The sequence below is a fragment of the Harpia harpyja genome, chromosome 6 (assembly GCF_026419915.1).
Source record: "Harpia harpyja isolate bHarHar1 chromosome 6, bHarHar1 primary haplotype, whole genome shotgun sequence".
Classification (NCBI taxonomy): Eukaryota; Metazoa; Chordata; class Aves; order Accipitriformes; family Accipitridae; genus Harpia; species Harpia harpyja.
Window position 1 is genome coordinate 27752083 of NC_068945.1, and position 23779 is coordinate 27775861.

The window sequence follows — 23779 nt, forward strand, 5'->3', positions numbered from 1 at the left end:
CTTTCCAATTCTTATGTCTGTTCTTAACCTGACATCCTTCAGCAGCTTTATTTTGCTCATCATTTACTGCTTTTGCCTTGGGAGCATCTAGAATGAAACCCTTTCCTTCATGTCCACGCTCCCCCACTGGGTTTAAATGGCTTTATGGGTACTGCAGGCTTCGCCCGTTACCCGTTAATTTGTAGTCAGTCTGGACTGGAATGAAACGCCTGTTTTGATGGGCCCAAAAACTCTGCTTAGTTTTTGATCCCTTGCTGTAGTCACAGGTTCCCCCAGGGCCCCTGAGGTGAAGCAGTTCAGGAAACCGGAAGAAAAGGCTTTGGCCAGGGGTGTTTATAAAAAAAAAAAATCCAGTCCTAAAGCAGATTAGGAGTGGTTTAAGCATGCCAGGGAAGGTTGTCCTCTCTGAGTCTAGAAATCCACCACTGCAGCAGGGTGAGGGAGTCATGCCTGCCTTACCACGTGCTCCAACACCCTCGTTAGTGGCACCCAGGGGCTGTGGCTTGTCCTTCTGCCTTACCTTTGATTCCTTTACATAAGGGGGTTTTCTCTATTTAAAAAAGGAAAACGTACACGCGTCTGGTGCCATTCCCGCTGAGTGGATAATCACTTGGGACATGGTTATTTACCTGCCCTGAAACTCCCACCCCCACAGGGACCAAGTTGTTCCTTTCACACGCCAACAGGACTCACTTCAGCCTAGATGAAGCTGGCTTGCTGCTATTCCTGTCGGCGAGGCTCCATCTCATGGCTGCTCACCTAATGGCATTAGTCTTTCTTAGACGTCTTCCTCTTGCACCTCAGCAGCGGCCTCTAACCCAGCGCTTCCCTACTTGGAAAAGCAGCATCGTGTCACTGTCCCAGCTTTACCGCCCACAAAAGATGCTCCAGATGAGGTGGTCGGAGCTGGTGTCCCACTGGTTTGGCAGTGCCCGAGGGAGGGAATGCGGTGTCTACCTCCATGCTGGCTGCAGCTGGAGGTGGCCTGGATGATAGCTACGAGTTACACCATCTCCTAAACCTACTGCCAGCTAGCCTGGTGCTATCCTGACCGTGGAAGTGGGGCAGAGGAAACACTGACACCAGACCAAAGCGTACCAGATCTGATTACAAAGAGTCTCTAATTGTGTTCTGTATTGTGACAATGCAGAAGGAAAAGGAGAGTCCTTGGCAGCCTCTTCAAAAGACTTTCTCCAGGGCTGGTTTGGAACTGAGGAAAGAAGGTTTGTTTGTTTTTTTTTCTTTTTGGTGTTTGGGCTGCTCTGAGCCTGTGCTGTACCAGCATGGGTGCAGGATGCAAGTAAACTTATCACTGAGTAGTTACGTGGACATACGTACATAAGGACCAGCTATTCTTACACCTCTCCCTCTTACATCTGCTTTTGTCTCAGCTTTCTCCACCCCGTATCCCACCCACCCTCCCACGCTGAGGTGCATGCGAACAAGGCCAGTTTTATACATCCCTGTTCCTCTGCCCTGGCTAAAACCTGTCCCTCTCCACCATCTGGTCAGCGTTGCAGCTGTCTTGTGCCAAAACCTCCCCATCCCCTTCGGGACACCCTCCTCCCTCCCTGCTCTGCTCCTCTGCCACGTGGTTGGCCTCCTCGCTGGCCACCACCACGGCCTTGTCAGTGCTGTGGACCGGCTGGTGGTTGTCGCTGCTGTGCTCCTCGGCTTCTTGTACGTCGGACTCTGCTTCCTCGGTGTCGCTCCCGCCGCCCGCGGAGGGATTCTTCTCCGGGGGAGGTTCCTTCTTCTTCCCTCGGTTCAGGCAGCAGTAGGTGGCCATGGCCAGGAAGAGAGCAGAGAGCACTACCTCTGAGCCTGCCAGGTAGAAGATCACCTCGTAGTTCTTGAGAGCATCAACCAAGCGGCCTGATGGTTGGAGAAGAAATGAGCCAGTTAGCCTCAGCCTACAAACTCCTGCATGGACAGCACCTGCATTTGGCTGAGAACTCATTTGTCAAGAGCAAGAAGCCTGAATATCTAAAAATCACCCCGGGCAAGACCCACACTCTACCACCAGGAAAAGTACTGTGCAGTTGTTGGTGTCTTCCTTTGTTTGAACAAGGTTAAACAATTGTGACACACTGATGTTATGGTCTCGTGTCATGGTGGGCCATTTTCTTCTTGCCAAGGTGAGACGAGCCTCCAAGGATTTGGCTTGTCCAGTCTCAGAAAAGAAAGAAAATTTGAGAAGGCATTGCTATTTCTTAAGCTATCATGTCAGAAAAACACTCAGAACGGGAGAAGAAACATCTCTTTGGCAGAGAAATCCGTTTGGTTGGCCCACACCTGATGATTTCTCTGCCAAAGAGACGTTCTCAATGCATGTTCTAAATGCACCCAAGCTGTCAACGGAGGGAGGGTTCCCAGTCCTCGGTGCAGGGCAGTCTGGATGGGACCAAGGTGACCAGAGGCTTCGTCCCGGTCCCGTGTGCTCCTGACTGCGCGTGTGACCCCCCCCGGTCCCTGCTGCGCTGTGGTGCATGACCTGAATCCAGCCCCAGGGCACGCTCCGGAGCAGTCATGGGAGACACGCGGCAAATTCCTCCCCAGGTGAATGTGCCCCTGGTCACCCAAGCCGGCCGGCGAGCGAGGAGCCTGCGTGCACACACGCGTGTGCGTGTGTGCAGCTTATCCTGTGCCAAACCCCCTCAGCCCCATGGAGTGGGAAGCAGCTCAGGAGGATTACACTAAACAAAGCCACTTTGTTCAACCCCCTTCTTCCAGCCGAGCACCGCTCCCCCAAGTCCGAGCTGTCGGGTTTGCCAGCACACTCAAGCTTCTCATACCAGGGGGGTCCTGCTTGGGGAGGAGAGGTGGGAACCATGACTTGGCTCCCCGCAACACCGTTCTTTGGTGACCCTGCACCGGCTGCATCCCATTTTGTGTGCGCACCGTGCCAAGGCAGAGCTGAACCGAGGCAGGAGGGCTAAGGGATGTCCCCCATCACCACCCACTGGCGTGCCTTGCTCCTTGGAGCAAGGAGCTGTTAAATCCTCCTCTCCCCCCACGATCTCTTTGCAGCTGCCTCTGAGACACGTATTTCTTGACCCTCCCTGGCCTGGGACTGCCGACTGCCCCACAGCTTGTAAGATGGGACATAAATTATCATTAACATCAAGAGAGTCTTCTCTTGGCCGCTGATTTTTACCTGAGAGCTGGATGGAGTTGTTGAGGGCAGGTTTTGCTCATTACTGGCGGTATGTGCTGGGGAAAAGATCACTCACACAGAGGTCTTCACTGATGGGCTTTAGCCCACATGTTGCAGCTGAAGGAAGGGAGCGCGGGAAGGAGCGGAGTGGTTCCTGCCCGGGGATTTGCCCATGGTCTGTCCCTCACCCTTCCTCGCAAATCGCACATGCAGGGAACTGCACTTCATTTGGAAATAAGCCTTTGGCATGATTTGGCTTTCTCAGACCTGATCAGACACTTAACAGTAACCTACACCAATCTCTTGGGTGAAGGGTCTCTCCCCATTCAACAGCCTCTTTCTGGGCTGTTTGTGGGGCATGGACCTTACCAGGGACTGTGACCTAGACTAGACTGGTTGAGAAGCTGTAAGTGTCTTAATCCTCTTAAAAAAAAGTAACAGCAAATGCCTCAGGTGGCTCTACAAACTGTTTTGACTCATTTGACACCAAAACGCCTGTGCCTTGGGATTGAGGCCAACACAAATTGAGATTATTATTCACAGCACTGATCAAAAGGCCATGGACACCAAGGAGAACTTGAAAGACCCTCACCTTGTCCTACTGAAGACTCTCAAAGGTTTGCCTGCACCATGAGCCTGACCCTGCCCACAACATGATTCTATGCAACATTCACAGTTAAGGCAGAGACCTGGATGCCAGCATGAGAGGGAAATGCCACTGATCAGGACTGACGGACACTGGAAGTCATGCCACTCACTCTGGATATCTCTGTATGCCTGACATCGCTCAGGCCTCCGAGCAAAGCAGAGAGAGAAATATTACTTGCCATTTTCTGCCCCTGCTCAGATTCAGTGTTGAGGTGCATGGAGTGAGACTGGGAGCTCTCAATTCAGATCTCAGCTTCCAGAGGAAATCTGAAGTTGAGAAGTAGGGTCTTTCTTCAAGTACCGTGCCCATGCCCAATACCGTGGAATGGCAAATGAACAAATGAACCATCTGTGTTTTGCAGCAAGAGACCTACCTGCAGAGGGTGGACCGATGAGCACCGCGAAAGCCTCAATAAGTAGGACCAGCCCGATGGCGCTGGAGAACTTCTGGGAGCCAACGATGGCCATCAGCACCTCGAACTGCAGTGCTCCCACCATGCCGTACGAGATGCCAAAAAAGACACAGAAGATGACCAGCCCCGTGTAATTGCTAGCCCTGGCACTGCAGATGTCTGTCAAGCCGTTGAAGAGCATAGAGAAGCTGAACAGGTACGCCACATGAGGGCGAACCCACTTCAAACCTGCCACCATGCCGCAGGCTGGGCGGGCAAAGATGTCTATGAAACCAATGATGGAGAGCAAGAATGCGGCCTCTGTGTCTGGTACACCCGTGTCCTTGGCGTAGTTGACCAGCAATATGGGGGGCACGAAGAGACCTAAGACCAGGATGAACTTTGAAATAGTGTAAATGATAAACCCTCGGTTGGAAAAGATACTAAAATCCAGAAGCTTCTTTCCTTTCTTGGGCTTCTTCTTGGCTTTCTTGGCTTTCTTGGTTCCATCAGCAGAGCTGATTCCCTCTTCTGATTTCCCTCCTATGGGCAGCATCTCCTTGGCTTCATATTTGTCCTGAGCTTTCTCCATCTTCCGCTTCATGCCCATATCCAGGGGTCTCATGACAGCCCCACAAGTGCAGCAGTTAAGCAGAAGGCCCCCCATGATAAGGAACCCACCTCGCCAACCAAACTTCTCCAGTAGCACTTGCCCCAGTGGAGAGAGGGAGGAAAGGAAGACAGGGCTCCCAGCAGCAGCCAGTCCATTGGCAAGAGGCCGACGCTTGTCAAAGTAGGTGCCCAGCATGATCAGCGAGGGCTGGAAGTTCAACGCCATACCCAGACCTACATGAGGGTGAGAGCCAGGAGGGAGACAGGGAGTGCAAGAACGTGAGACACGGTTTGCAACAAGCTGAAAACTCCCCTCAGGCTATCCTAGTCCTGAAGTGCCATGATGGGATGCATGTGATCCCCACAAGCCTCCGCTCCTTCATTTTGGAGGGTTGCCCCCAGAGAAGAAGGGCTAAACTAGCCTGTCTACCTGAAGTGTATTTGAATCAGGTAACTGTGGCCATGTTTAGACAGGACCTCTGCCTTAAACAGGACCTGTGCCTCTCTCCCCTACCACTATATACTGATGCCACCCCAGTTGTCACGACCACTGAGCATCATTTTTGTTTCTTCTGTCCCTCTTCCCTCAACCCCAGGCCCTGCCTGTTTAGATCCAGCAGATGCATCTCCCACAGGTGCAATATTCAGGACTAGAAGCCTCCTGTGAGCAGGTGTGAATAGGTAAGGGGACCTGATGCTAGATATGGTAATGCTAAAGGGAGATGGTACAACATGGTCATGGCTCTTTCCCAGGTAAGTCTGTGTCTGCCTCGCAACTCCTGGGGCTCTCACCTGTCAGCACGCCAGCTGTCAGATAAAGCTCAATGATATTGGTAGTAAAAGATGCCAGGATCATCCCAGAGGAAGCTAGCAGTCCACCGATGAGCATCACGGGCCGGCAGCCAAACTGGTTCACCATGATGCTGCATACTGGTCCTGGGAGGAAGCAGAGGAGGCGGAGTAGGAGACCAGAAGGAGACAAAAGAACTGGGAAGGGGCAGCCAGCCCAAGCAGGGCACTCGGGGAAGATGGAACACTAATGATGGAGATCACTACTTGGCTGCTTAGATACACGTCCGTTGGGCCCGGCCAAGGGAGAGAGGCTGCGGTGTGGAGACCTCTGCTTTGCCTTGCCTTCATCCCCCTGTTCCCTGGGAACAAGAAGGGCTTGGTGTGATAGAGGCAGCACTTCAGCAATGGGAGCAAACACCGTGTCAACGGTCTGAGAGGCAGATGGGGTGACCCCTGAGGTCTCCTGGGGCAGAGGAAACAGGGACATGAAATGCAGCACACTTCTAGAAAAGAAGCAGTGGGACAATTGTATTCTGCATGTTGGTTCCTGACCGGGCCAGTGAGTGTGAGGAGAGCCCATGGGGACATGGTCTGGGCCCGTAGCAGGGCAGGGAAGGCACAAGTTGGGGAGGGAAAAGTGTGTCCAAGCATCACCTGTCCCGTAGAGCATGGCCAGCATGATGGAGGAGATCCAGGCTGTGTCACTGTAGCCCACGTGGAAATCTTTCATGAGCTCCTTGAAGTAGACACTGACGGCTTTTGGGAAGGCATAGGAGAAGCCGGTGATCACAAAGCAGCCGAGGAGCACGATCCAGCCCCAGCCACCATCCGGGGGCTTCACAGGAGCTGGGAGCTGCCCTTCCTCTGGGTCAGGTCTCCCCATCGTCTAGCCTGGGAGGGGAAAGGCAGTCCGGGAGGAGGAAGGGCAACAGAGAGAGAAAGAGACAGAAATCTCCAGGCGCTGCAAGAAGAGAAGAGCAGAGCAGGCAAATGTTTACTACAAGGTTTCTCTCCATGCCCACCATCTCCAAGCTCCGAGAGCCTCACTGGGGGACCACATCATCTCTCTGCACCTTCATCCTGCCAGGTAAGGCAGAATTGCTTCAGATTGCGAGGTCAAGCCACAGCTGGGCAGAGGTGGGAAGCCCCCCCTGAGCTTGGGGCAGCCCACAACTCCATAACCCCTGGTCAGACGCAGCCGAGCAGGGTCACAGCTCCCAGGTAAGACTGGAGGGCTGCATCTGATGTGGTGGGGCATCAGGATCCGCAGCACCCCACTTGCTCCATATCCAGCCTTGCCTGCAGGCTGGTGCAAAGTAAAAGCCAGCAACATGAACCCCTTTCAGCTCCCAACATCTTCCTTTGAGCCTCTCCCATCCTGGTCTGCTCCAGCTGGGAGCCCTCCGGGACCTGCCCGGCTACAGAAGCCTCCAGCGGTGAGGCACAGGAGATCCATTAAGCCTGCTGTGCTTTCGTCTGGGAGGCCCTGGTGTACAGCCTTCTCCTTCTCCCTCCCTTCCCTGCCGTGAGGAGCCAGATTTAGAAAATGGGTGAAGGGGGAGAGCACGGCAAACCGGTGGTTATTTGCATGCCAGAGAGATTAGGGCTCTGTACCTACATGGAGGAGCCGGAACAAAGCCTAAAGGGGGGGAGAAGAAGGGAATTAGAGGGGATGTCTTGTGAGTCGCTCTTGGGGCTATTAAGCTGCACAGGAATTTTGTTCCAGTTGGCTGCTGTGGGTATGTTTTTCTTATTTCTCCCCTAGGTACCAGGTCTCTGCCATACCCCTTCCAGCACCATTGGCGGCAGTTTCTTGGTCAGCCAGGCTTATTTTCACACCCATATGCAAAACCATCACTGGACTTTGATTATACGTGCTCCCCAGTAGCATCAGACAGGCATTAGAAAACATGGGGGCTTTCTCCATGCCTGTGCTGGGCTTTGTCAGGTCCAGTTTGCCCTGTCACCGTCCTGCCTGGCAGCACACTCCCAGCATGGGTCCTCTCTCCTCCCCAGCTCCCTCGGCTGAAGGACTATGAGATGTCGGCAATGTCCCCATTCCCTTGGCACCGGCAGTTGTGGGAAATGCCAGCGGTCACATATGGACTGGAGACTGCTGAGGGGACAAAGACACTCCTATAGGTGGGACACACAGGGCTAGCGCCTGGGAGTTTTGGATCTGGGTGCATTTCTCAAAGAAGTCCCTCTTCTTCAAGTAATGGGGACAACTTGACCTGATTCCCATAGCTGCTGTGGCTCTGCACGTTAAACAAGTGCGAATCCTTTAGGCAAAAGTACAGATGGCACAAGTTGGGGTAAAGGCCCTTGCTTTGCAAGAGGTGGTCCTACCCCATGACACCCCTGAATCTTGCAGAAAAGGAGAGCAACTGACTGGTCTTTCTCAGGCTGTGGGAGGTTCAGCATGCAGAGCCAAGGCTGGAAACGGGGCTGGGAATTGCTCTGAGAGGGGTCTAAAACTAGTTTAGGGGATGCTGGAGGAGGGACTTGCAAGAAAAGCCAACTAGGTCAGTTCTGGACCCCTCAGCAAGGGACAGGGCACCTGCACCCACAGTGCTTCAGCTGGAGGAGGCACAAAATGGTCTTGGCCACTTGGTTTTAATCAGGTGCCCAAGCCAAGGTTGACCTGTGGAGGGAAGGTTGGGATAAGAGTCACCAGCCACCCTCGGCGGTATCCCTCCTTCCCTTCCCTGGGAGACCCTTGCTCCTGAAAACGCAAAGGGGGGGTTGTTCAGTGCAGCACCCAGGTGTCTGCCACCACCATGGGTCCCTGCAGCAGAGCTCCCCAAACCTTCAGGACCCCATCAGCCAAAAAAAAAGGGAGCAGGATCTGGCTCTGAGCATGGATTGGGGCAGCTCTTCTGGATGGCCATATCCTAACAGCTCTCAGGCTGAACCGCGGCTACTCCAGTCTCTCCCCCCATCCCAGGTCTCAGGGACTGTGGCAAGGGGCAGAGGCATGAACTGAAAACAGGGTGCTATAAAGACATTTTCAAGGCAAAGAATCATTGCAAGGAAGAAAAAATTAATTATACACTCTCCAGACACCCATACCTCCCCCCCCCACCCCCTTTCTGGTGTTATCTGGATCTCTGGCACCCAGAAAGCCAGACTGAAGGGTCTTGCTCAGCTTCTGCCATTACCTGCCTGCTGCTCCTCTCCCAGCTCCACCTGACTGACAAGCTAGGTACAGCTGTACCAAAGGTGACCTGCTGCAAAAGCACAACGATTTCTCAATCAGTGCTGGTACTGCACCATCTGCTGCACATAGCTACTTCAAATAAGAGTGACTGCCACCAAAAATACCCTGAGCCTTTTTATCCAAGCCCCTCTCCCAGCCTCGCTCTTCTTGATTTCATCCTGCACCACAAATGAAATGAATCAATCAAACCATTGCAGTTAATCTTTTTTTTCCCCCAGCTTCCTAGCAAGAAAATATTTGTCCATCTGTGGCATGCTCTTTAGCGATTTCTGTAGCATCACCTGTCAATGAGGAGTCAACAGCGCCTGATTTTGAAGAGCACGTTAGGCAAATATCCATCAGTGCTGTCTGAGTCTGGAGCTGGGTGGGTACCTCTGCAGGAGCCACTTGCTCGGTGCTACAGAACCGTACAGCAAGGCATGAAAGGGCTTTTACCTGCCTGCAGCTAGATGTTGGCTGAAAAAGATGAGGTGCACCGGAGGAGCTCACCTGTGGAGATGCCTCCAAGGCCAATACGCTATAGCACAGCTCTGCTCGGGATTTATCCCAGCTCTGAGCCAGGCAGTTCAGAGCTGCCTTGTTCTTAACACCGCAGCACATCTGCTAGCTCTTCTGCTCACGGCGGTCACGCCATGTACCCTGCACCTGCCTTTGCACACTCTGCAGCTTGCTATTATTTCCTCCTCAGTTAAGGAGCTTTATTCACAGGTAAAAATACCACATGTAAGTTCACATGCATCTAAAAGCTCATCAACATGGGCACCTGCCCTTCCCCGTGCATCACAGGCAGGCGGGCCAGAGCAGGCACTGCCGCAGAGCTAGCTGCTGGTGGGTGCCAGGAGAAGACTCGGGTTGCCACCAGAAGTCACAAGCCCAGGTTGGGATGGTTCTGCTGTGGCTGCTGGTCCCTGGACGCACACGGAGCACAGAGCAGCCGGTGCTGGGCGATGCTCGGCAAAGCCCCGCTGTGCCAGGCAAGCTGCATCCAGGAGGGTCCGCAGAATTGCTAGGACAGCTCCTAGTGCCTCCACAAAATACGGGTGTGGGGGGGTCTGTTTATTAAACGCAAGGGCCACGATTCATGCCACCAGCCTCCCCAGCCCGCAGACGACACCCTGGGAAAGCATTCGTTAGAGAATTAACTGAGCACCTGGGATGAGCTGACCCCTCGGCAGCCGGTGCCAGGATGGAAACATCCCCTCTGCGCCACTGACCTGCGCAACAAAGCGACAACCTCCCGAACAGGGGCTGAGCAGACCCGTTGGCAGCACTCCCTTCTCCCTCCGTCCGGCACTTCCCGGCTCCAGATGAGGGCACCCGGTTAGATGGTCCTGCTGGCTCTTTGCTCCATGGTGGGCACACCGTCAGCCGGGCATGGAGCAATGCCTGCGGGAATCCAGGGTCCGTCGAGCGATCTCTTGTGCCCCACTCCTTCCTTCGGGGCAAACTACGTCTTCACAAGAGAGCTAATCCCCCTTCGGCTTCGATGCTGCCCAGCAAAGCCACCTGCAGCCGATCCGAGCGGGGGGGGACGCCCCACACGGGGGACCCCCTTGCCTGCTGCGGGTGCAGGTAGTACCCCCACAGTGCTCCCAGCGTAGATGTGGGTCAGCGGCCGCTTATGGTTTCAGGTCGGTGGAGACCGGCGGGCGCTGAGCGGGCAGAAAGCACTTCTCCACTTTTAAGAGGCTTTTCCAGCCAATGGGGAGGAGGTGGCTGCCTGCCGCGGCCCGAATCCCCCGGTAATCCCGCTGCCGTGGGGCTCCTCGCCGTTGCCGCAGCAGAATGGGGAAGATTTGGAGGGGCCGAGGCGGGAGAAAGCGGGGTGAGGGTATGGGGGTGCTGGTGATGGACACAGCCAGGAGGGAGGATGCCGGGGAGAGGGGCAGTGGAGGATGAGGGCAGGGGCCCATGCTTCAGTAAAGGAGCAAAATGGGGGAAGGGGCTGCCTTCAAAGCCCCCCCCGCTGCTTCCTCAGGTGCCGGTCAGAAGGATGGAGACGCGCTGGCGTGGTTTTGCCAGCCACGTGCCCAGCAGAGAAGGAAGACAAGGTGAACCGGCCAAGGAATCGCCGCCATCCATGGCTCGAAGTGCCGGATCCAGCCCACCCCTGGCAGCTCACTAACCTCCCCCCCGCAAAACAACCCCCCTCAGTGGCTGCCACAGAGAAGGGGGTCCGGCGGGTGCTGGGGATGAGCCAGTCTCCGGCTGAATGTGGGGGAACCCGTTTTACTTCCAGGGAGGGGACTGGGGCTCACCCCAAGTGGAGTTTTGGGGAGGGAAAGACCCGGACTGTAAACCCCCAAAGCCCCTCAGCCTCCTGGCAGCTGGGGGGGGGGGCACGGGGGCTTTGCAGCACTCACAGCCAGGGTTTAATTTCTATTAATAAGGCTAATCGGCTAAAGCCCTGGCCGTCGCTCTCACTCCCTCCCTTGCCGCCTCTCCCATGAGGGCTCTCCCAGCACATCCAGGGCATCCCCGGTGGTGGGACCCCCACAGCTCCCAGGGGAACGTTTTCCCCCCCAACACTGAGCAACCCCCGGGGTGTCCCCGGGGCACACGGTCCAGCAGCGGGCAAGGAGAAGACGGCTGCCAGGCCATGCATGGCAGCTGATAAGTGGGGGCTTGCTGCTTTCCAGCGATAAGACAGCCCGGGGAGGGGGGTCTGGGGGGGCCAGCGGTGGGTCATGCAGTCTTCCTGGTGCCCTCCATGTCCACCCTGGCCCCCTGGGCTGGCAGTTGCCCCATCCAAAGCCACAGCACTGTGGCGTTCAACGCCCTGACCACGGGCAGCCGTCACAGCCTCAGTGCTGGCGGGGACCCCACGTCCTCCTCCCCGCTGCGTCCCCTGACCGAGGTGACGTCTCAGCCGCTGGGATGGCCACAGAAGTGGCGTTCTCCATTTTATTTAAAAAAAAACCAAAAAAACCCAAACAAACCTTTTCCACAGGACAATAGGCGAAGGAGCAGGGCAGCGGCGCTGGGCACTGTCACCTGCCCCTACCTTGCCCCAGGGCTGCCCAGCAAGGGAAGGGGCTGCGCCGGGGGCAAGAAGGGGCAGATGCTGCTATGAACGGACACAGTTGCCAAAGGGACCGAGAACTGCACGCTGCAGAACCCGTCGGCCGGACCACATCGCTGGAAGCCTTCTTGTGGCCTCCTCCATCTGGGGTTAATTTTTCTGGTAGCAAAGGGACTGTTTGGCGAGTGTCCTTCTCTGCCCCCAGCAGGGCTAGCAAAGCTTCGCCTTTGTCATCCTGTTAGCACTTCCCCACGCCACAGATGATCTTACCCATCGGTTCCCTCTGCCTCCCAGACCAGCAGCATCCCCTCTCCCAGGCCACCAGCACCAGTAATGCCAGAGTTCTCCCACTAAAGTACAGTAACATCACACGGGATGGGGGGGGGAACGGGGGGGACAATCCAAAAGTAGCCGCAGGGGTCTGCTGCTGGCTAGAGCATGCCAGACAGGCAGGCGAGAGGGATCCCGATGTCCTGGAGGGAAGGGAGGGGAAGAAAGAGGTTACTCCGTGAGCGGTAGCACTAGGTCGCTGCCCAGTTGGGGGTTGCAGCCCGTCACTCGTATGCTTCCCCCTTCCCTGCTGAGATTCTCCGCCGTCCGCAACCCCGCTTCATCGGATGATGGGTGCCGAGCGGTCGTTGGTGACCGTGGGACGCAGCTTGACTGTGGCAAAGGGGTTGGTACCTCTGGAAGGGGAAAGGAAACAGGCAGCCATCAGGAAAGACCACGCAAGGGTCCTGCTGACCAAGCAAAGGTTATTTAGTCCTGCCGGACAGCCACCTCCATGCCGAGGAGGAAAGTGTGGTAATCGTTTCTGCTGAGTATTTTTTCTCCCATGTCGTTCCCCTTGGGCTCTCCTCAGGGTTTCTCACCCTCCCTCTTCCATATGGTGACAAAGGGACACTAGCATGAGGCTGGTAAGGGTGTCCCTTGCGGGAGCACTCTACACTTCTGGCCCCTGACCCTCCAAGCACGGAGCCAGGGAGCGGAAAGAGGCCACAGCACCGTGCCAGAAACATGGAGACAAAAACCCAGCTGCAGGGAGAAAGAAAGCAGGGATTTATGGCAAGTCTCATCTCCACAGACCTGACTCATCAAAGCTAAAAGCCACATCCCCTATGCCTCAGTCCTTTCCAAGCAGGCAGAGCTGCACGAATCATTTAGCTCCACTCTCAGGCTGCAAGCTGCTAGTATGGCTCTTCCAGCGTGGATGGGAAGGAGCAGGAAGGTCTGGCCATCTGCTCAGGGTGCTCAGGTCCTACCTGCTATTAGCAGAGGTAGGAGAGTGCCTTCCCAGTCAGCAGAGGCCAGAATGGCCCACCTCTGCCTCCTGTCCTGGAAGGTGGGTTGTGCATCGCTTTCCTCCAGACACTTCATGTTCCTCCCATGTTTGATAATCCAAAAGATTAAATAATAATAATATTGTAATAATGCCCCCTTGTCTGGTGATTCCAGAGCACAGCCCCATGCATCACTCACCGTGGGAAGAGTTCGGGGGGCTGGTCAAATACTCCTGATTTCTGCAGTGAAAAGAAAGGCAGCAGTGAGTGATCCGGGGTGGGGAGGGGAATGGTGAGACAAAAGTGGGGCAGGAAACACCGCACACACAGAGGAAGATTTCACAAAACACTTAAGTGAGTTAGGAGCCCAAGTCCTATTGACGGGGCTCTGACTCCTTATTCATTCAAACTTTGCCTAATCCCACAAATTCACCGTTACAGATAACACCCTGATTTCTGTGGTGGGGGTTGTCCCTACACCACAGGTTCCCTATTCCCCTAGGACACCTCCCTCTGTCTTGGGGAAGAAAGGAGATACCTCAGATCCCCAAAGGGTCGTGTCTGAAGAGCACAGCAAACAGTGACAGTCTGAGCTACATTTCACCCTGCCAGCACAGCCAGAGATGCCCCCCTCATGTTGCCCACGCACCCTGGCAAAGAGTTTATCGTCAGTACCCTCACATGCTTCCTGCATCCATGGGGAACTCAAGAGCTGTAGCTACCTACCCCACACCACATACTACCCTGTGGCCCTTATTCTTGGCCAGTAGATAGTGAAGGATCAGTGACAACTGGCCTGCTAAAGTATGCCAGGAGCTGGTGGCAGACAAGCAAGCCACATGTGGCTATCTGTGTTCCAGTTGGGAAGTCAAACACACACCCATTTGCTCCTGGGTCAACTGGAGGATGTCTTGGGCATAAGTTTAGAGCAAGGCTGAGTCTTTCCAAACTTCTAATGAGGCTCAATCGCTCTGCCATGGTACTCCAAATGCTCCACACACTTCATTGCTCGATCCCAGGTCTATCCCTACACTCTAGCCCTGGGACAGGATGGAAACCAATGACCCGCAGAGCCTGTTCCCCTCTGTGTTGTCCAGCCTAAGGCTCCCTGAAACCACAGAGCAGGACATGAAGAGAAAAAAGCGTAATTAAATGTTGCATTTTTCAATCCTTTGAGCCATCCAGTTGCTTGCAACATCGCACTGGCCTGGAACCAGCGACCAGAGGTGAGGTTTCCCAGCCTCCTATGAGACTGAGCAAGTAACGCTCCATGGACAGCACCATTAACCCTCTCCCAGGTCCTTACCTTTAACTGTCCTCAACTTTAATTTTGTCCTCACCAGTCAATTCCCCACAGCTGGAAGCAGTGATAAGCGGAGGGTTTCCTTCTCCGTACACCATCCACAAACCATGGGTTGGACACTTGTTCTAAGGCTCTCCAAAATGCCTGTGCCCTCAGCGTTTGCCCCTAGCTTTTCCTCTACCCCAGCTGTGACTTTAGCCCACCCCTTGCTTGAATTTAGAAGAGGAGCCCTACAAAACACCTCTCCATTCTCTGAAGGGAGAAGGAGGATGGCATCTCTGTTAGCTGGTCACCCACTCCCAGCCCAGCCTGATCACTCCATGGTCCTACTATTAGCAGAAAGAGGTGCTGCCCTGGAGCCACCAGAAATCAGGCTGGGAGGTCATGGAGAAAAGGACTGAACTGAAGGGTCCCTGGTGAGCAAAAAGAGAGAGAAATGAGAAGGGCAGGGGCAGAAAAGCAGTCCCCTGGGAGAGCAAAGGCAGGCACTGAGGATCTGCACATACAAGGCTGGCTGGCAGGGGCCAGCAGGACACGGTGGCAAGCAAAGAGACTGGGTGAAAAAGGCCAGTGCTGACAAGACCCCTTAGCTCAGGAAGGGAGGAGGTCACACACCAACATCTGGAAGGTGTTTTTCTTTCTCAACAGGCCAATGCAGAAAAAGTGTGCCTTGGAGGATGAAAGTCAGACATGGCCCACTCCATACACACCCACCAGTCACTTCTCCCGCACTCACCTTGGAGCCAGAACTGACCGGGGTGGCCACCCCACTCTGGTGACTGCTGGCACCCACCGAGAGGGGAGGTGGGTTCGGCAAACTGCGCTGGGCAGCAGCAGGCCAGTAATTGCTAGAGGAGGGAGTGCTGGGACGGTCCAGGATATCATCCATACTGTGACTGCTTCGCAGCGGGAAGGACCTGAGCAAGCGGAGAAGACAGTGGGGTGAGAGTCAAAGATCAAGGAATAGGGAGCAGCACAGGTGCTAGTCACAACGTGTATCTATGGGATGTCTGTGGAGAAAATACACATGGCTTGGACCAGCCCAGTCACAAGCACTTTTGAGAAGACATTGCATGTGTTAGGGGAGCCATGTAGGGTAAGCCTGCGTGATCTCAGGGCACAGCAAGGCTCTCAGCAGATGCTCCAGCATGGGAGCACTGCAGCTCTCCACGGGGCACACCCCAAACGGGTACCCCACCGGTGTTAGTGACCTACCAGGAGCCACTCCAGCTCCTGCCCGGCCAGTTGCTCTCCTGTTACCTGGTGGCTGGCTCCTGCATCTCCCTCGCATCCTCCAGAGGCTTGACATAAGCTTCAGGGAACCAGCCGCATCTAGGGCACAGAAGCAGAGAGAAATGAGCTCCAGGCAACCACGGTTTGCGGCTCTTCAGATCCAGCCGCCCAGCGCTCCTGATCTACACCCATCCCACGCATCGACCAAGCCGCTGCTGCCGCTACCACGCGTGGCGGGGTTTCTGCACATCTTTTACCCTTCCCTAGGCAGGGCACGAGGTTATTGCGAGACTTTCCTTGAGCTTGGAGCAGGACTCGCTTATCTCAGAGGCCATGCAAAATCCATGCTCCCGGGAGCAATGCTGGCGCAATCCAGGAAGAGCTGCTCCGACTGAGCGCAACCACAAGGAAGCCAAAGCCAGCACACAAGGAAGCTGTGGAAATCCCTTCCGCTCAGGGCAAAGCAGTTCCACCCTAGAAACCCCCCCTCAAAGAAAGGCAGTGCTCTTGCTCATCTCGCATCTGAGCGTGAGCTTCCCCGCAGAGCACGGTGCAGGGATCCCATGGGGAACAGGGCAGGCTTTGCACACAGGCGTTGGCCAGCGGTGCCACAGGGAGTAATTCAGTAAGCGCTGGGTGCAGCAGTTTCCATACCCTGTCTGTGCTGGAGGCTACGGCGGCAGTTGCGGTGTGAGCTGAGAAATGCCAGGCCTCTCAGGTAACTCCAGCAGTTCACAGCCCTGAGCTGGGTCCCATGACAGGAGTCACTCAGTCATGCAAGCCAGGAGAGGGTCACTGCATCCCTGGCTTTTCCACCCAAAGCCCCTGGAACTTGCTCAGGCAGCTCATCCACATTAGCCCTGCCCCACCGCATCTCCTCGGCTTGGAGAGCCCCCGTGCTAAGCACAGGCCGTGACTGAGGACGAGGCGATGTCCCACCCGGATGGTGGGTGAGACGCAGTGCCCACGCCACACCAGGAGGGGAATGGGGACATAATTTCAGGCTTAAGCCTCCCAGCTCCAGACCCGTCAAGCATCAGGCCAATTTACAGCCCCCCAAAAAATCACATACGTGGACGAGCCCTCCAGCTTGCCATACAGCCATCCGTTCTGCGCATCCGGCATCAGCACCGTGATGACGTCCCCGGGGTCAAACCGTAGCAGGGTCCGGTTGGCACCTGTCGTGTGGGGCACGATAGCCTGCACTCTCGCCATGCCGCTCCTCCTCCTGCCTTCGCTGCCGCTGCCGGCCTCGCCGAAGGAACCCGAACGGGAGGTGCGGCCGGTAGGGAGCAAACCTGCGGGGAGGCATCCGAGGGGTTTGGCTGGAGTCTGGCATCCTCCTGCAAGACCCACGCTGCCTTGAAGAGACCAGTGCTTCCCCAGTCGAGTAATTACTCTAGAGGAGGAGTAGATGGCCTTTCTCTGCAGGGAGAGAGCAGGGCATAGCATGGGCAAAGCACGGTAAAATGTTCATCTTGCAGGAGGAAATCAACTCAAGATGAAACCACTTGCTTTACGTTATGACCTCTTTGGCCAAATGTCTAGAGCAGAAGCACTGCATGCCCTCGCTGATGGCCCTCTTCCCGACCCTGCTCAAGCAACTGAGTATTTGGGTCATTTTTCTCTCCTCCTGCCCTTTTTAAATTTTTTTTTAAATGCTTTAAAATGAAATTTTTCAGGAAGGAAAAGCAGGTGAGACATGAAGTAAGTGGCTGGGTTTTGTAGGGCAGGCTAATATTTAATCTGGTAGCATGAAGGAAGGTGCTTTACTAAAGAGGGAACTCCAGTAAGAACCAGCCCACATGGTTCAAGGAGCCTTGAAAATTGTACATCTGTGGGTTCCCCACCTCAGAGAGCCAGCAAGCCTGGCCTTGTCCTGGGTGGACCCTGCTCTGAAGGTTGAGCTCACCCCCTGCTTCATTCTGCCTTGCCCTCCCCAGCTCCCATAAGCACTGTCCTCCCACCATGCCCAGGAACGTGGCTGAGGACCAGTGGTCTGATAGGGTGGTGGTCTCTCCCCAAACCCAACCCTGTTCCCAGAGCAGCCCAACCCCTGTGTGTCCCCACAGCATCGCTCCCGGACTTGGGTCATACTGGCTGATGGTGTCCTCCGCAGTGACCGTCTGGGGGGCTCTGGTTGAGGAGACAGTCTCATTTCTGGAGGCTCTGGAGAGAAGACGCTGGATCTACTCCCAGTCATGGGGGAAGCAAAGTCCCCAAGGGGTCTCTGGGGCTGTTGGAAGAAAAAGAGGCTGAACGCATATCCACAGGGGCTGCGTTAAGCGGGACATGGTCTGAGAGATATCCAGACCCTCTCAGAAAGCCAAACCCAGCATGTTGCTCCATTGCAACCCACACAGACGCTTCCCTTCATCTTGGCCAGGAAAGGCCACGGAAGCTGGACAAGGCAGCGAGTACCACGGTCGGCCAAGGACTGGCCTTGCCCTGCAGCCTAAAAGGGGCAGCTGCAGCCTCGCCACCATAGAATCATAGAATAGTTTGGGTTAGAAGGGGCTTTTTAAGGTCATCTAGTCTAAGCCACTCTGGAATAAGCAGGGATGTCTTCAACCAGATCAGGTTGCTCAGAGTCCAGTCCAACCTGACCTTGAATGTTTCCAAGGATGGGGCATCTACCACCTCTCTGGGCAACCTGTGCCAGTGTTTCACCAAACAAGGTAGAGGCTGTCTGTGGGCTCCTCACCATCTCAAGGTGGGTGGGGGTAAGCCGGCCCGATGGATACCCCTGGCTGTGGGAGGCTGCGAGAAGACCCTGCGAGTGGCTGTTTGAGGGGTTGCGGCTGGCCTCCAGCTGCTCCTTCCACTGTGGTGCCTTGGTCTGGATCATGCCCCTAGCCTGGGGAGAGAGAGAAGAAGACTGGTGACTGACAGGGCAGAGCAGCTACAGAGGGAGCCGAGGGCTGCCCACGTGCATTAGATGAGGGACCAGGTCCTCCCACAATTAGGTTTGTGGGAATGGCCAAACAGAGCCCTGCGGGAGTGAATTTCTAGGACGGCACCCTCCAGCAGAGACCCCGTGGTCGCAAAGACCCTGCTATAAACACCTTCCCTCTCCCATCACTCACACACCCAGCTAACCCTGTGTCAGCACCATCCTCAGCCCCAGCCATGCTCTCCCAGCCTCATACAGTCAGCCTGGACCCCACAGCAAGAAACAAAAGAGATTTTCCTGCCCTGTCCGTGCACAGACGTTGCCTTCACCCAAGGGGCAGCTCAGCCTTGGCTTCCTCCTGCTTGCGTGCTCTCCCTCCAGCCAACGCTGCCTGCTCCCCCAGCTCTGCTCCCCAGCACGCCAGGGCCGTACCCTGCTGTAAAACTGGAGCAGAGTGTTGTAGAGCATCTGGTGCTTTTCAGCCAGAAAGCGGTAGCGGCGTTTCTCCTCCAGCTCAGCCTCCCTCTGGCTCTCAGAGACAAACGCCTGCATCTCCGAGCGCAGTCGCATCACATTCTCCTGGGCCACAGGGGAAAGAGGGAGGAAGGGATCAGCGTAAATCCAGCAGAGTGGGCTCACACATGGCAGGGGAAGGGTTGAAACGGGTCGTCACATCTACCAGCTTCCCAGTCCACCTGCAATGCCGGAGCAGCACAGAGGAGCTAGAGCAGAGTGCCAGGGAATAAGACCTTGCACACTGAGGCTTGCTAAATGAGGAAAGGGCTTGGCAGGAGTGAGCGCCACAGGTCAGAAAGCACCCTGTAGAAAAGGAGTTTCCTCCTTTCCAGGCAAGCCTGCTGCCTTTTGAATGTTGGGGTCAACCCCTTGGCTTTTAAGGAAGGACAAGGTTGCTGAGAAATCAGCCCTGGCTCCAGAGAAATCATCCAGTTCTTCTTCCAACTCCCCTTCCTGCAATCCATGCTCACCTTCATCTCCCGGACATTTTTATCACGGGCCCTCTCCATTCTCCACAGCTCTGCCGTGCACTTATCCAGGTTGGTGGCTCTGCGCTGGTACTCCAGCTCATACTGCTTCTGGCTCTCCTGCCAGGGAGAAAGCAGGCTCGATGAGGAACCAGAGACCCAGCCACACTGTGATGCAGCAAGGGTCCTGCTCCGATGGGTAGCTGAACATCTGAGTCCCCTTGAAATCAGGCTTCACCTGGACCTCTTATAAAAAGTCTTTCTTTACCTTTCTCTTCATTTTAAAGGGCACCAGGGTGCTGATGAACCTCAAGATCTCAGGAGCTAGAACTGGCACCCAGCTCCCCCAGCCCTGGGAGCAAGCCCCCAGGTCTCTGTCTCCCTCTGTGACACTACCCACCAGCATGGCCAGCTGGGCCACAAGGGCACAGGACCCATACCCATGCAGAGGCTGTGGTTTGGAGAAGCTGTGAACTCTGCTTTCGGGATGCCGAGTCTCTCAGCCCCATTGAAGCATTTGGCAAGTCCCGCTGCACAAAGAACAGTCCCCTGCCCTCTTTAGCCCTCCATCATCAGCCAGACTGGGGGGGGGGTGGTGGTCCAAGATGGGAGAATTAGATAAGCCCCCTAACTCCTGCTGAGGAAAGTCAAGGAAACACCTCAAGTGCTTAAGCAAAAGCCCTTGGGTGGATGGGAGAGGGAAACAAGGAGGGTTGAGGAGGAGAAAGGAGTTAATCACTCACACTGATGAACTGCACATCCATTTTGGTGTTCTTTTCCATGTGCTGCAGCAGGTCCACGTGGAAGGTCTGAGCCTGGAAGAGGCAAAGGAGCCATCACCCTCGTCCCTTCACCATATGGGCTGTTAACATGCACTGTGGTGAGGGGCAGCTCATAAAACCCGCAGAGCTGGTGACCCTCTTGCCACCACCCCATACAGAAGCCAGAAATGGGCACATCAGGCATTGCTCAATCTGCTGCACACCTGCCACCGTGCTTGCGGAGAGGTGGTGACAGTCCGCCAACGGCACAAAACATGGAACACCAGCCAGGCTGTGGGCATGCCAGCTCTGTAACAGACCTCTGTCACATGCAGCAGGGATAGCAGAGAGGCAGGCACCTGCCAGCAGGCATGTGAGAGAGCAGGAGACAGGGCAAATTGGGCAAATGTTGGCAAGCTGTTGTTAAGGATGTCCCTTTTTTCCCCACCTGCACCAGCCCTCGGGAAAACCACTCACCACAACTTCCAAATCAGAGCTCAGGAGTCTCTGTGTGTTGGACATCTGCAACAGAATTTCACCTGCAGGGAACAGACAGGAGAGGATGGAAAAAATCCTGCGGCCATTTCCTTGTGTGCCCAAGGAGGCAGACCAGCAGTGTGCAACTCAGGCTGATGATATATGGGTGTGAAAGTCCAACAGATATCGCAACACAGTGCTCTCTGCACCCTGAGAGAGGCTGGTAGCCTTCCTCCTCAGGGCCCAGCTCCACCACCACTCCCCAGGCACTGCCAACACGGGCTTGCTCCAGCCCACGAAGCTGCCAGACCAGCGTTTTGCTACAGCCCCAGATGCCAGCAGGCAGCCTCGGCTCTGCCATGGGCTCTGGGTGCTGGGTTTCTGCTCTGCCGCAGCCCCTACGAGCCCCATTTCCACCCCCAGTGGCACCCCAGCTACGGTGCACGGTTCTGGCTGTCCTACAGGAAAGTAGCTACAGCACCCGCTGCTGATGTTGTGCACGGTCCCGCTTCACCGGTGTTGGCATTATGAAACCGTGAAGGGAAGAGACTGATGACAGGGAGCAGAAGAGTGAGCTGGGTGGTGCAGATGATGGTAGGAGTCTGCAGAAGGGACATATCTGCTGGAAGTTTTTTTTACTAAAATGTTGAGTATCAGAGCAGTTCCCTGAACATATTTTCAGCAGCCGTCATTAGGCTGCAGAATTATTTGTGCTGTTGAGTGTAAGCCCCTCAGCTCCGAGCTGCCTTTTCAGCTGGCTGCAGGCTCAGGAGGACAACACCCCATCAGCTGTTGTCAGTCCATGCTCTCTGGCTTTTCCCTCACACCTGCAAGGAAGAGTAAAATGGTTCCTCCACAAAGAAAACTTCAGCTCTCAGGGCAGGATGCCTCAGCAAGGACTGGTTTCCATGAGAGGTCCATTACTGGATGTCCATCCCAGGAGCTGGGCTCAGTCATTGATCTCAGAGAGATACAGGGGAGAGTGCTGGGGCCTTGGGGGATATTCAAGGATACACAATAAATTTGACTTTTACTGGCTGGACAGGGCCTGGCGCTGTGAGACACCATTTAGAGGAGCTGTCTTCCTTCCACCAATACCTAGAAAGAGACTAGCTAAGGGGGAAGGCCAAAAAAATGTAACTGTGGCTCATCGCAGGACAGATGGAGAGCGGGAGAGCCTTACCCAGCACGTGTGAGGTGGAGCTCTGCAGCGCTTGCTCCCCAATCTTCTCGATCGCCTTAAAATACACTTCAGCCGCTTTGGATAATGCTGTGAGGTGAGGAGAGGAGAGGGGAGGTAAGGATCTGGCCTGCCTTCCCACCATCGCCAGCCCCAGCAAGCAGCACACAGGACAGCCACCCCATGGTACATCGCCTATATGCAAGGGCACCCCATCTCTCCCCATCCGTGCCTAATAACAGCAGCGGGTCCTGGAGCAGGAGAAAAGTGAGTAAGAGCAGCTGAGGACATGCCATGGGGGGGACCAGCAGCTTTGCCCTGGGTGACAGCAGTCCCTCCTGACGCACAGTGGACACCCAGGATGGACACAGCAGCACGATCTGGAGCCTGGGCCGTGCGAGACCCCACTCACCATGGAAGGCACGCAGGTAGTTGTTCCCCAGGTACACCAGGTTCTCCAGCGCGGGGTTGAACTGCTCCAGAATACTCTACAGCCAGGTAGAAGCATGTTAACACCAGTCTTCCCCACGTCCCAGAGACCTCAGCAGATCGATGCCCTCCCACTGTGGTTCAGCTGAGCACAGCAGGGACCCAGAGAGCTCCCCCAGCCACGATGCTGGATGGCCGTGGTGATGTACGGCCATGCACAAAGTCAGCTCCCTGTATCGGAGGTAGCTGGGACCTTCGGCTGCCCTGGGTCCTCTCCAGCCAGCCAGGAGAGGAGCAATGCCAGAGGACGAGGTAGCTCTCTGGAGAGCCAAGTGGTCACCTAAAGATGCCTTTCTCCCAAGGTCCCACACCTGCTGCAGACAGGGGAGTCACTGCAAGCGGATCTGAGCAGCCTTTCCCCTCACACCTGAGCCTGTTGGGGTGAGGGCCACCACTTATTATCCAGGCATGAACACGACTTTTTCCTGGCCAGGATTGGTGCACTGCCAGAATCAGCAGCTTGCTAAGAGAAGGGATGGACTGCTTCAGACCAGCCTCTCTGCTGGTACGTACCTGCTGTACGTATCCAAGGTGTTTATTGCCTACAGCAGAGAAGACCAGAGGCTGGAATAAGCAATTCCCCCTTCTCCCAGGCCTCGCTGCCTTGGTGTGACACCGATGTGTGTAGGGAAGCATTCATGAGTTCAGACTGCTCTTTCCAGCAAAGGGGAAAACAGCTGACTGAGCTCCAGCTTCCCACCAGCAACCAAGGCGTCTCCCCCTTCATAAACATGCTCCATGTCCAAACCCCCCTGGTTGCCCAGTTCTCTCCCAGATCTGCCTTAAGACCCACACCACCCTCCCCTCCTGCCAGCCGTCTGCTCTCAAACACACTCCAGAGTGCTGCTGCAGTTCAGCCTGGGGACAGATCCTGCCCTCGGCTGTCCACCCACCCTTCAAGGGAGCCTTTGGCAGCAAACAGCTCTTCTCCTCCCACCTACACATCTCTCCTAGGCAGACAGGAGCAGTCCCTAGTGTCGGCACTCACCTTATAGATGGAGATGGTGGATCTGTAGGACAGGTCCATCTCCAGAGCCTTTTCCCTCTCCCACGGAGAAGCAAGGAGCAAAGGAGAGTACAAGGTGCTATACTGGCCTGGAGGACTCTGCTTCTACACAGCCGGCTGGGTGGAAAGAGCCCGTCACTGGCAAGGTAGGACAGCAGGAAGACACAGATGCGGTACAAAGGGAATGGAGCGCTGCTGGAGTTTAATAATTCACCAGCCAAGAGGCTGGAACTTGATCTCTGGAAGTAACCGGACTCTGGGGAGAGAGGAATCCTGCAACAGCCAGCAAGGGCATGTGACCACCTCCTCGAATTATTGATTGCCGGCTCAG

General features: G+C 55.4%; 2 protein-coding genes across 6 annotated transcripts; both read right to left on the bottom strand.

The window, feature by feature from the left end:
• Positions 1-1256: 1256 nt before the first annotated feature.
• Positions 1257-10296, bottom strand: SLC16A8 (solute carrier family 16 member 8). Of its 4 annotated transcripts, none has more exons than XM_052789933.1 (5): positions 10036-10296; positions 6256-6492; positions 5602-5745; positions 4180-5043; positions 1257-1875 (listed from the first exon to the last, which is right to left on the bottom strand). In XM_052789933.1, exons 2-5 carry the CDS (start codon positions 6482-6484, stop codon positions 1481-1483), a joined length of 1632 nt encoding a protein of 543 aa, XP_052645893.1. In that variant the 5' UTR covers positions 6485-6492; positions 10036-10296; the 3' UTR covers positions 1257-1480. The 4 variants fall into 4 exon arrangements, with proteins under 4 accessions (XP_052645893.1, XP_052645890.1, XP_052645891.1 ...); XM_052789930.1 differs by having other exon boundaries at positions 6256-6562; XM_052789931.1 differs by lacking the exon at positions 10036-10296 and adding an exon at positions 9311-9434 and having other exon boundaries at positions 6256-6562.
• Positions 10297-11755: 1459 nt separating this feature from the next.
• BAIAP2L2 (BAR/IMD domain containing adaptor protein 2 like 2) lies at positions 11756-23537 on the bottom strand. Of its 2 annotated transcripts, XM_052789820.1 has the most exons (14): positions 23431-23537; positions 22366-22441; positions 21957-22043; positions 20774-20835; positions 20279-20350; positions 19539-19655; positions 18985-19131; positions 18364-18516; positions 17757-17895; positions 16732-16957; positions 15687-15758; positions 15163-15343; positions 13323-13363; positions 11756-12529 (listed from the first exon to the last, which is right to left on the bottom strand). In XM_052789820.1, the coding sequence occupies exons 1-14, from the start codon at positions 23467-23469 to the stop codon at positions 12454-12456; spliced, it is 1488 nt and encodes a 495-aa protein (XP_052645780.1). In that variant the 5' UTR covers positions 23470-23537; the 3' UTR covers positions 11756-12453. The 2 variants fall into 2 exon arrangements, with proteins under 2 accessions (XP_052645780.1, XP_052645781.1); XM_052789821.1 differs by lacking the exons at positions 20279-20350; positions 20774-20835; positions 21957-22043; positions 22366-22441; positions 23431-23537 and adding an exon at positions 19804-20269.
• Positions 23538-23779: the final 242 nt, after the last annotated feature.